This window comes from Cotesia typhae, unplaced genomic scaffold, assembly GCF_013202065.1.
Source record: "Cotesia typhae breed Kobodo isofemale line unplaced genomic scaffold, CoteBio_Ctyphae contig_48, whole genome shotgun sequence".
Classification (NCBI taxonomy): domain Eukaryota; kingdom Metazoa; phylum Arthropoda; class Insecta; order Hymenoptera; family Braconidae; genus Cotesia; species Cotesia typhae.
The window spans coordinates 6,238,350-6,249,972 of NW_027423756.1; the positions used below are offsets into that span (position 1 = coordinate 6,238,350).

Consider the following 11,623-nt stretch of genomic DNA (forward strand, 5'->3'; position numbering starts at 1 on the left):
GCGCAAAACTTCAAAAAAATTGTACCAATTCTTGAGACTTCCCGGATCAGAGTTGTAGACAGTGGCCCCACTTTGGGGTGTTACAAATCTAAGCTTCTTTTCTCAAGTATGTCGAACTTACACCGGGACATGCATAACTTTTGAAAAAAATTGATTGAAACAAATTTTTTTTTGGTAAAACTGCTTCATAAAAACTAAAATTTTTGTTTTGTAAAAAAAATGATTGTCGGTAAAGTCAGTTTGCGGACAATAGATTTACGTGATGACGTCATAAAAAAACATTAATAAAAAATTGCAAACTTTTATAAAATGAATTGAATTATTATCACTGAATTATTATTATTTTGTATTTAAAAATTATAAAATCTTGAATATTAAAAAGTTATTTTAACAAAAAAAGGACTTATTGATACACTGTTAATCAACAATTGATACAATAATTTGATAATTGATATAATTATTATTATTTATAATCAATATTATTTTATTAATTTATTATTTGTTATTATTATTATTATTTTATTAATAATTATTAAACATATTTTCAGAACGTATTGCAACACTCCAGGAGTTGGCAAAAATCGAGAAGACTTCATTATAGAGCAGAACTTGGAAATAAGAAGTCCGAGAGTAACAAAATTACTCAAAAAAATGAAATGATAGAATATTTGTGGGATTTATTTGACAATGGAACATTAGATATTAATAACTTTTACAGTGTGCTAGTCAAATAACTAAAATATTTAATAATGAGCATGCATGGACCAGTACAGATGATGTAAACAATTTTCTGATGCCTGCTATTTGAATTTATTCACATGTATTACTTACATTAAGTCTATTCTTAAAAAAAGAAAAAAAAATTAATAAATTCTTTAATTTACTTAAATACAATTTTTCTTTAATTAATTCCTAAATTATAGATTCTTATTTAGAAATTATTTTTTGATATTATGTGCAACTTGCAATTATTTTAAATAACTGAATTTTTCTAAATAATATATAAATATTGTTAGGTATGTGATTTTCTGGATTTCTGATTTTCAGGAATTTCTACGGTACCCACTGGTTATTTTGCTGAGCAGGAAAAATGAGTTTCTTTATTATCTACAGTTCTTGAATGCGACAATTTTTCGGAAAGTGTCCAATCGAGAGTTAAGTTTTCCAGTTATTGTGAAACGGAAAAAGATTTTTCTATCAATGACGATTCGGATTTTGTCTTTTCGGTTTAATAATTTTCTGATAAACAAAATTTATTATAATTGTCAATATTTTTTCGGAATGTGTCCAATCGAATTTTGCTTCTTCGTATCGTTTCCAGTCGAAAAAGAATTTTTCGATAGATGACAGCACGGTTTGTGTTTTTCGGATATATTAGTTTTCGGTAAGTTTCGCTTATAACAAACTAAGGGTAGCCTACTGACATACCAATTTGACAAGATAAAGATCTAAAATTACCAACATTACAAATCAAAAATTTACCCGGCACTTCCTTGAAAACTCGCTTCTCTCTCATTCTCCCACTCTTCTTGATAATAACAAGTCACCTGTTTTGTTGTGACTTATTTGAAAATGTACATATAATCACATGCCATATTTGTAAATGCCCAGAAATTAAAGATTAACCCAGCTATTTTACTTTCTTAACCAATGATATTTCACCAAATCATTATCATGTCATGTCAATAAACCCTCAAAATTCCTTTCACTGATAAAAGATATCTCAAATGTCATATACCTGTTAAAAATCATAAAAAAATAAATTTCAACTATTTAAAACGTAAGAAAAAAAGTTTATCAATCTAAAATAATAATTTAAAAATTATAAAATGAATTCCGCGAGTAAATACATACGCTTATCAACTGGATTTAATATGCCTCTTGTTGGAAGTAATATTTATTTTTTAATTACATAAAACATTAATTTTTTGTAATAAATTAATTATCAATAATTATTGTGTTTTTTTATTTATTTCAGTTGGGACTTACAAAACTACTGGCAGAGAAAAGATATTTAATGTTCTTGATGAAGCCTTGGGTATTGGTTACCATAGCATTGGTAAAATACTTTATTTATTAATAATACTGAAGTTACCAGTCAGCTGTTAATTTAAAAAATTTTTTTAATAAATCAATTATAATAAAAAAATTCGTCTAAAAATTTTCACTTGTAATTTTTATTAATTTTTACAGGTGAAACTTTTTAATTGAATTTTTTTTTTTAATAATTTAATTGCTATAAATTTCTAAAAAAATTTTTACGTCTTTCAACTTCAGGGTTATATTTATTAAACTATTAAAAGATAATAAATCATTAAATATATTAATTGTTTCAACAGACACAGCAGCTGTTTACAGAAATGAAGAGGATATAGGTTATGCATTGAAATCGCTATTAAATAAATACGCTCTTGAAAGAGACGATATTTTCATAACCACTAAACTAGGTGTGTAACTTACTAATTTTAAAAAGAATATTTAATACCATACTATATATATAATATTTATTCCAGCTCCGAGTGATAATGGAAACCCTCAGCGGATCCGAAAAGCTGTGGAAATATCTCTGAAAGCTTTGGGAACGTCTTACATCGACTTGTACTTGATTCACTGGCCAGGTACCGGAGGAATACCTGAAGATTCTATAGAAAATATTAAATTAAGATCCATTACCTGGCAAACGTTGATTGATTTGAAGTCTCAGGGATTTTTACGGTCTATCGGTGTGTCTAATTACACTATTAAACATTTGCAGTTGTTATTGCAAGATTGCCACGGCGAAAGTCCTGCTGTGAATCAAGTAGGTTTTTTTTTTAATTTTTATTTAAGGAAATGATTTATAGAGCTTCATTATTTAAGGTCGAGTGCCATCCGCATTACAGACAAGAGAAATTACTCGAATTTTGTAACAAAGAAGGGATTCACGTTCAAGCTTACTCATCTCTGGGAACAAGTAATGAAACAACTTTGCTAAAAGATCCAATTGTCTGTAGAGTTGCTGAAGAATTAAACGTCTCGCCTGCTAGGGTTTTATTAAAGTGGGCACTTCAACAAGGAATCGGTAATTATTTTTATTAAAAACTGTTTGATTTTTATTTTAAATACTCAATATTTTATTTTTACAGGAATAATACCTAAAGCAACGTCAAAAGAACACATCCATGATAATTTCAAATTAGACTTTACAATCAATGAAACTCAAATGAAAGCTCTGTGCTCTTTGCCGCAAAGAAAATACGCCTGGAGCCCAGACAACGTTGTCTAAATTTTAAATAATTAATTTTATTTTTTTTTTTTTTTTTTAATTAATTAAGTTATTTAGATTTAAGCATTTCAAGATGAATTTTGCAGATAAAATTGCTAAATTATGTATCGATAAGTATAAGTCTTTAAAAAAACCGGCAAACCGCGGGATAACGAGTGGACAGTCCTATCAGGAATAGTATTAAAAAATGAGCATTGTTTAAAAGTTGTTTCTTTGGCTACAGGGACCAAATGTCTGAGTTCTAAGGAATTAATAAACACTAATTTATATGATATGGGTAGTAGATTAAGCGATTCACACGCAGAAGTACTTACACGACGTGCATTTTTAAGATATTTGTACGATCAATTAGATCAATTGCTTTGCTTAAATAAAAGTGAAGTATTTCAATTTAATGAGAATGTCATTGAATTTATAAATGGGGTGTCTTTTCATTTTTATGCTAGCCATACTCCTTGTGGCGATTGTTCAATAGTTCCAAAATTTAAAAAACAAGCCGATGAAACTCGCGACGATGATGGACATTGCTTGCCGAAAATTTTAAAATTAGATGACGAGACAGTTTTTGAAGACAAGGGGATTGCTGTTAATGGTTTTGTAGAGGATATTCATCGCACGGGAGCCAAATGTGTTGCTACGGAAAAAAATCAAGATCTTCATTTGCCTGGCGTCAACTATCATATCACTGGGCCTCTAAGAACTAAACCTGGACGAGGAGATCCCACTTTGAGTTTATCATGTTCAGATAAAATTTCTAAGTAATTAAAAAAATTTTTTTGCTTAATAAAGTTTAAATAAATACTAATACGTTTTAAATTTAATTGCAGGTGGAATTTTCTGGGTATTCAAGGAGCACTTTTGTCATTATTCATACCAACATTGAAATTTGAGATTATTGTTATTGGCAGTGGGTGTCCTTTTTCCATGGATTCAATGGAACGCGGGTTAGGTAAAAGATTCAGTGATGAATATCCTTTGCCGATAATTTGTCAGAGTTCTTTGATATTTATGCATAACAAAGATGATGATAGAGTTAATCCTTGTCCGTCTAGTATTATTTGGTCGTCTGTTCGAAAAGTGTAAGACATTTTTATTTAGTTTTAAAATTTTATTCTGGTGAATTTCTAATTGAATTTATTTTTAGAGATACTGAAATTGCTGTTGAAGGAAGAAAACAAGGGGCAACTAAAAATAAAAAAGGAAATTACTTGCTTGTGACGCGGAGAAATCTTTTGAAAAATTTTTTTAATATTATTGAAAAACATCCCAAGTATAAATTACTACCAAGACATCCTAAAAAAATAAATTATTTTCACTGTAAGCAGTGGTCTAAAGATTACCAAAAATCGTGGAGTAATTTAAAAACTATTATAAAATCATGGCCGTCTAAACCAATGCACTTTCAAGAATTTTCTATATAATAGATACTTATTCAATTATAAAATATATTTTTATAATAAAACTGCAATAAATATTTACTTATTAAAATTTTATGAAACTATTTTGTATATTTTAAAATAAAATTTAAAAACATCTCTTTAATTTTTTTTTTTTTTTTTTTACGTTTAATTTTTATGTCAAAAATAAGACAATAAATTTATCAGATATTTTATAATTTTTTTCAACAAATAAATTATGGCAAAAAAAAATATTAAAAAAATTGACATGTAGAAATTTTAAAATATTAAAACTGTAATTCTTTGAAAATAATTTTTTTATTTTCATTTAATTTTAGTTTTAATTTAGTTTTATTTTTTTTTTATTAAATGAATTTGCTCCGAAAAATAAATTCTGAAAAATTGCATCTTTTACTTTTTTAATTTTGTAGATGTCAATTTTTTGTTCTTATTTTTTTTTTTGCCATAATTTATTTGTTAAAAAAATTTTTTAAATGAATTATTATCTGCTAAATTGATTCTCATCCATTATTTTAATAACTTTTTTTTGCTATAATTTATTTGTGAAAGAAAATTAAAAAAATTTTAAGTGACAGGTAAATTTAATGTCATTTGATAATTTTTATATTTAAAATAACAATAATTATTAAATCCTCTGTACTTCTTTGATAAGAAGTATTTTTTTGGTCAATTACCCACGTGATAAACAAGTTAAAATTACAACATAAATTTCAAACGTCTAAACGTCAGCTGTCACTGTCTTTTAAGTCCAGTTTTCAAATTCTTCATACTTCTGCTATAGGGATTGAGAGAGAACTGTAGAGGCAGCACTACTGCTGAAAGTGGAGCGCCCTGGTGTTATAAATATAAAGCTTAGTGATGTACACAATGTAATAATCAGTATTAGTTGACATTAAGAATGCAAAAATAATTAAATTCGGGTTCTTGCCGGTCAAAAATACCCTTATTAGGGGTCAAAATGACATCAAGGGTAAAAATTATTTGAGTCAGGACACGTTTTAAACGTTGTGGAAACAGAAGATTTAAATAAACACTCAACCATAACCTGCTCAGTTGTCGCTCAAACCAAAGTTTCCGAGGTGTACAATATAAAAATTCATGTTAGTTACTAATTATTCTAACAATTATTTTATACAATATTAAAAATATGACAAATCTGGCTACATCGAAGCTTATTTAAAATTATTTTTAATGTTCATAAATTTACAAAATTTATAATTAAATATAAACCTAGTAAAAAGTTTATGACATTAAAGTTAGCAGTCACTTAACCATTTTTAATTTTTTTAATAAATAAATTTGTTCCAAAAAATTATTTCTAAAAAATTTGATTTTTTATTTTTTTAATTTTCTAAACGTCAATTTTTTTTCTCATGTTCTTTGATTTAATTTATTTATTCACAAAATTCTTAAAATTATAAGATATCTGCTAAATTAATTTTCATAAAAGTTTCGAAGTATAGAAGTAAATTTTATTCCAGTTTTTAATGAAATAAAAAAACTTGACAGATTATTTATATTATTACTTATAATATTATTACTAGTATTATTAATTTTATTATTAATGATATTCATTTCACTTCGTAAATTTCGTTGTCGCAATCGTTCGAAACGTTCAAATGCTTGAGTAGATTTTTTGATATTTACTTTACCAGGAAAAATTGTTGGTATGTATGAAGGATGCCGAGGATGTTCTGACTTTTGATTATTAACAAAATGAGCACTACAAATCCGAGTATTTTGAGTTGGTTCCCAATCATTTGGATATTTCCTGAAAAAAAATTATTTTAAATTTCATTTTTCCTTAGTACATTTTTATTTACTTTACAAAATAATCATTGTATAATTTAATATTCTATTTCATATTACTTGGCCTTTTAAATTTGATCGTGATTAATTTAATTTTTTCATTAAAATAATTTACTTACACATAGTTTTTCACTGCATTTATCCATTGTTGACGTTTAAGGGTTATCCACGCTGAGTTCAGAGTACTTGCAGGGAAACGATAAAATTTAACACTTGTATTTTGATTTTTGTTTTTATATGGCATATTGGAACAACCACGGATACAGCAAGAAACTTTTGACGAAGACATTATCAAAATTTATTTCAATTAGATTAAAAAAAAATTTATTTAATAAATTTGTTATTGTTTTGTATAGCACTTGCCACCACTTTGCTTTACATTTTTCCCGGCAGGTGGCGTCAAGGTCATCTTTCTCAATCCCTATACACCTTGATTGGGTAATATTGATCTAAAACCCTCCAATAGAAAGATTATTTGCAAATTATGCACCAATCCTGTTAAACCATGGTTCTAAACGTGCGAATCTACCAATCCAGGTGGTATTACGCACTTACTCTGACGTGAAAGAAAACATCAAGCGCAAAAACATTTGACAAATTTGCCGTAAATATCTTGAATCATCCTGTTTACGGTGTCTGGATATATAAAAGAGAATAAGTACTTACATGACGTCATTATTCAAAATTATTTATAAATTGTAAACGGTATATCGTACTTTGAACAGTATAGTTGAGAACTACCTGCCTGCCATCAATTGTAATAACATTTTAGTGGATCTTATAATTATAACAAGTAAGTATTAATAAACTTCCATATTACTATAATTATTATTATTTCTCTATTTTGTTAAAAATATAATATAACGATAAAGTGCAAAATATTTTAGTGACCGGTTCATAAAAATATTAATTTAATTAGTATAATTTTAATCTTAAAATAAAAAAAACAAGTCAATGTCTGTCATTATTGACATTGACTTATCAAATTAATCATTAAAATAATATAATACATATCATCAATGTTTTTGCCAAATTGAGTTTTTAATCAACTTGTTCTTTGAACTCATCAGGTTATATTGTATAACGATGATTTATTTTTTGATTATCATTAATAAGCAGATAATTATTATATTTTTTTTTTCTAAAGTAGACGTAAGATGTAATAGTATGTATATATATATATATATATATATATATATATATATATATATATATATATATTTTTTTTTTTTTTTTTCAGATCGAAGATAGCAATTATTAATCATGAGTTTACAGTGGACATTAATTGCCTCATTTTTATACGTTGAGATATTTATAGTGTTGTTGCTGGTATTGCCGGTAGCTTCACCAAAAAGATGGCAATCACTATTCAAATCAAGATTTTTACAGAGTTTAAGTAATCAAGCTTCATTTTACTTCTTCATGCTCCTCGCTATTTTAGTATTATTTTTACTTGACGCCATTAGAGAAATGAATAAATATTCCAATAAAGAGCATACTGATCATGGTCACTTGGACGCTGAAATGCAAGGTACCGTTAAATTTAATAAATCACTATATTTATTACAATTAATACCGTTATTAATGAGTCATTGTTAGTTAAAAATAGACCGTAACTTATAATGATAATTTCATCATCTTATCTTCAATATGAATTAATTTAATGTAGTTAATTACTTTTGTTTACTGTTTTAGGAAGCATGAGGCTGTTTCGTGCTCAGAGGAACTTTTACATTTCTGGGTTCGCCCTATTTTTGAGTTTAGTTATACGGCGGCTTGTGATTCTAATTTCTACACAGGCGACTCTTTTAGCACAAAGTGAAGCGGCTTTGCGCCAAGCTCAGTCAGCAACTACTACCGCGAGAAGTTTATTGTCACAAAAAGGTGAAACAGCGCAAAACGACAGCAACGAAGCAAATGACAAAGTGGTCACTGAGCTGAAGTCACAAGTATCTGAACTATCTCAAAAAAATACAGAACTTGAGAATGAGCTGAAGAAAGAGAAAAAAGATAAAGAGGCTCTTAAATCCCAGGCTGAATCACTTGCCAAAGAGTACGATCGGCTCACTGGAGAGCATTCTAAATTGGTGAAAGCTGGAGGCAGTGATAAAAAAAGTGATTAATTAATTAATTAATTTTTTATGAAATTTTCAATCCTCATTTTCCATCGCTTTTAATACTTAAATATCATTTATACTTGTTCATAGCTATTTTACTTTTGTTGTAAATTATAATCAATATTGAATATTCGATACTCATTTCACAAATCTTCCCAACTCCATTAATATTAAATATTTATCATTTTATAGGTGTAGCATTTACAACATATTTATTTTAATTGTCACTAAATAATCAAAATAATTATGTTTGTAAATAAATAGGTGAAATGAATGGTTATAGTTATATTAATAAATAATGTATGGATGAATGAAAAAAATATAAAGGTTTGATTTACATAAAATACTTGTAATTATTTTTAATAATTATTTATAATGAAGAATTTATAAATAATCAGAACAGATTAGCAACAACAGTTGAAAATTATATTTAATTTTTTTTTTACTGTACATTTCAGAAACTAGAATCAGCATCTCTCATCATCAAATAGAGTGAAAATAAATGAGACAGATATATTAATAAATTTAAATCAATTTTATGTCTATTAAAAACATTACATAATTGAGAACTATACTTTGTTACTCTTTTTCAAGAACAAATTAGTTATTGGCTGCGGAAATAATAATCAGGTAGGATATTAGCATCGAGCAGCAATAATATTAGCTCGACATTTGTCCACGCAATTACTAAACTCTTCAACAACACTCGCACATTTCAGTATCTGACGGGGATTCTCTTGGTAACATTCAAGTACTTTTTTCTTTTTATCACTACACGGCGCAACTGTTATGTCAATGTTAACATTTTTATTGCCTGCAAAAATAAATTTTTTTATTAATAATTTATACGTGAATCAAATAAGAATAAAAGAAGTAGATGTATGATAATTTTTGATAATCCTTGATCCATTAATATGGTATCAAATTTTTTGACTGTCAAGATGGTCAATAGAAGTTTTTATTTATTTATTTATTAATTTAAACGTCAATCAGCTTTATACATATTGATAATACAAAAAAATTTATTTTTATTTTTGAAAGAATAAAATATGAATGACACTGATATTAGCAAACGTCTAAAAATTTTTAATTTTTTTTATTAATTAAATTACAATTAAAAAAAATTTTTATAAAAAAATTGGACTTATAGTTTTTCAAGTTTTTTACATGTGACATTTTTTTTTAATTGTTTAATTGAAATTTTTTCAATAAAAAATTTCTAAAAATTTTGAAATATCGGCTAACTTCATTTTGATAAATATGAATAGAATTATAAAAGAAACGAAGGATGATATATTGCAGCATTTCGGAATTACAAGATTTCTTTCAATTTAGCTAAGAATTTTTTATAGGAACCATCGAAAAAATTTATGTCCGTGTGATATCTGTTAATGCGAACTGATATAAGTTTTAAAAAATTTGTACATAAACGATAATTTATATTTAATGAGTGTGAATTTAGCAGACATCTGATAATTTTTTAATAATTTATAAACAATTTATTTGTTACAGAAAAAAATGCATATGGAAATTTTCACAAATTTTTTCTATGCAATTTTTTAGATTTTTTTTGACAACCACTAAGTTAAAATTAATCTAAATTTCTCAAAAGTCAGCTGTCTACTGAATTCACCTTCATTATATTTAATTTATTTCAAATTATTGGATCTTAAACTGATTAATTAAAATTTATACATATTTGAAAAATTAAATCATCATACATCTGCTTCTTTCAGACATTCAGATCATGTGAAAAATTAAATATTAACAAAAAAAAAAAAGAGAATTTTACCTGGAGCATTTGCAATTTGTTCTTTAGCACGATTATACTCATCCTGAAAAACCCTGTTTATTTTTTCATACTGCCCGTGGAGTTTTTGTAAGCGTTCTCTCCAGTAGAGATCCTGAGCTTGAAGTTCATCTTCTTTTTGATGTAATACTTTCATGGCTGTCAGAGTGTAATCGGAGTACAGTTGACCTGAATAGTCCGAGTTTGGCAAGCTCTCTTTGCGAGTAGGTAGACTACGCATTGGTGTTACAGGAGCAGGAACAGGAAGAATAACACTTGGAGCGGCTTTGGGACTCGACTTTAAATTGTCATCGGCATAACTTTGCTGAGACGAAGCACTATCAGTCCTAGGTGGTTTAGATGACTTTACGTCACCGGCAACATCAGCTGGTACACTTTTGTCTTTACTATTCCGTGCCAATCGTTCGACTAAATCTGTTGATATCTGAATAATTCCTTCTTCGTTATCGATTGTGAGCTTACGTGCACTTTGACTGGAGCCCATGCTCCTAATTTAGATCTACTTAAAAAAAAAAAAAATTCTATTTTAATAATTTAATTTTACTCAGTTGGAATTTAATTATAAATAATCCTCGACACTGCAGTTTACATCACACTAATTTATTTATCGAGGTCAAAAAAAAACTATTCGTTAGTTTAATTGTTTTTGGTTATTACCTGTAGATTTTTATAAATAATTTAATTTTTATAATTTATTTATTTCTATGATAATGTTACATAAATTTCATAACACATGCTGAATTTACAGAGGTGCTCAATTACCCAGAATTTTTCTAATAATTTTTGATAAAAAAAAGTCAAAAGGTTATACAGTGGTGAGCAACATCTTGAAAATCATTCACATGACTTTTAACAGCGCCTCTAGTTACAGTTACTCTAACTATCACGTGCTGTTTTATTTTATATTATAAAAAATAAATGAAACTAAAATTAGCAGACGTCTAAAAATTTTTTGGAATTTTTTTATCAATTAAATTACTACTAAAAAGATATTTATAAAAAATTGCACTTATATTTTTTCAAGTTTTTTACATGTGACAATTTTTAAATGAAATTTTTTCAAAATAAAAATTTCTAAAATTTTTGAAATGTCGGTTAACTTCATTTTCATAAAAAATAACACTAAAGTTGACAGACGTTAAACATTTCTTTAGAATTTTGTAGTAATTAAATTTTTGAAAAAAAAAAATGTAATTAAAAAGTT

The 11,623-nt window shown here is 26.7% G+C and overlaps 4 protein-coding genes and 1 long non-coding RNA gene across 6 annotated transcripts; 3 read left to right on the plus strand and 2 right to left on the minus strand.

Moving 5' to 3' along the window:
• Positions 1–1,623: 1,623 nt before the first annotated feature.
• Positions 1,624–3,539, plus strand: LOC141529795 (uncharacterized). The gene is made up of 6 exons (XM_074246495.1): positions 1,624–1,890; positions 1,979–2,059; positions 2,340–2,447; positions 2,514–2,800; positions 2,860–3,061; positions 3,126–3,539. Exons 1-6 carry the CDS (start codon positions 1,830–1,832, stop codon positions 3,263–3,265), a joined length of 879 nt encoding a protein of 292 aa, XP_074102596.1. The 5' UTR covers positions 1,624–1,829; the 3' UTR covers positions 3,266–3,539.
• On the plus strand, positions 3,339–4,807 carry LOC141529794 (tRNA-specific adenosine deaminase 1-like). Its single transcript, XM_074246494.1, is given in 4 exon segments — positions 3,339–3,387; positions 3,390–4,023; positions 4,093–4,344; positions 4,410–4,807. Coding segments are annotated over 4 exon segments (1,212 nt in total). The 3' UTR covers positions 4,687–4,807.
• A 1,378-nt stretch (positions 4,808–6,185) lies between these two features.
• On the minus strand, positions 6,186–6,922 carry LOC141529224 (uncharacterized). Its single transcript, XR_012479545.1, has 2 exons — positions 6,612–6,922; positions 6,186–6,454 (listed from the first exon to the last, which is right to left on the minus strand). It is a non-coding gene; the product is annotated as an uncharacterized LOC141529224 (long non-coding RNA).
• Positions 6,923–7,132: 210 nt separating this feature from the next.
• LOC141529222 (B-cell receptor-associated protein 31-like) lies at positions 7,133–8,737 on the plus strand. The gene is made up of 3 exons (XM_074245705.1): positions 7,133–7,285; positions 7,733–8,023; positions 8,188–8,737. The coding sequence occupies exons 2-3, from the start codon at positions 7,756–7,758 to the stop codon at positions 8,613–8,615; spliced, it is 696 nt and encodes a 231-aa protein (XP_074101806.1). The 5' UTR covers positions 7,133–7,285; positions 7,733–7,755; the 3' UTR covers positions 8,616–8,737.
• A 388-nt stretch (positions 8,738–9,125) lies between these two features.
• Positions 9,126–11,246, minus strand: Chchd3 (Coiled-coil-helix-coiled-coil-helix domain containing 3). Of its 2 annotated transcripts, none has more exons than XM_074245706.1 (3): positions 11,077–11,246; positions 10,402–10,918; positions 9,126–9,423 (listed from the first exon to the last, which is right to left on the minus strand). In XM_074245706.1, the coding sequence occupies exons 2-3, from the start codon at positions 10,901–10,903 to the stop codon at positions 9,248–9,250; spliced, it is 678 nt and encodes a 225-aa protein (XP_074101807.1). In that variant the 5' UTR covers positions 10,904–10,918; positions 11,077–11,246; the 3' UTR covers positions 9,126–9,247. The 2 variants fall into 2 exon arrangements, with proteins under 2 accessions (XP_074101807.1, XP_074101808.1); XM_074245707.1 differs by having other exon boundaries at positions 10,402–10,921.
• Positions 11,247–11,623: the final 377 nt, after the last annotated feature.

What these genes read in the sequence shown, in the direction of transcription:
- LOC141529795 (XM_074246495.1), top strand. Translation starts at nt 1,830, where the DNA reads ATGAATTCCGCGAGTAAATACATACGCTTATCAACTGGATTTAATATG. An exon ending in TAATATGCCTCTTGTTGGAA is followed by an intron (nt 1,891 to 1,978) that starts GTAATATTTATT and finishes TATTTATTTCAG; the next exon opens with TTGGGACTTACAAAACTACT. An exon ending in TTTCATAACCACTAAACTAG is followed by an intron (nt 2,448 to 2,513) that starts GTGTGTAACTTA and finishes TATTTATTCCAG; the next exon opens with CTCCGAGTGATAATGGAAAC.
- LOC141529222 (XM_074245705.1), top strand. Translation starts at nt 7,756, where the DNA reads ATGAGTTTACAGTGGACATTAATTGCCTCATTTTTATACGTTGAGATA. An exon ending in CTTGGACGCTGAAATGCAAG is followed by an intron (nt 8,024 to 8,187) that starts GTACCGTTAAAT and finishes TTACTGTTTTAG; the next exon opens with GAAGCATGAGGCTGTTTCGT.
- Chchd3 (XM_074245706.1), bottom strand. Translation starts at nt 10,903, where the DNA reads ATGGGCTCCAGTCAAAGTGCACGTAAGCTCACAATCGATAACGAAGAA. An exon ending in ACAAATTGCAAATGCTCCAG is followed by an intron (nt 9,424 to 10,401) that starts GTAAAATTCTCT and finishes TTATTTTTGCAG; the next exon opens with GCAATAAAAATGTTAACATT.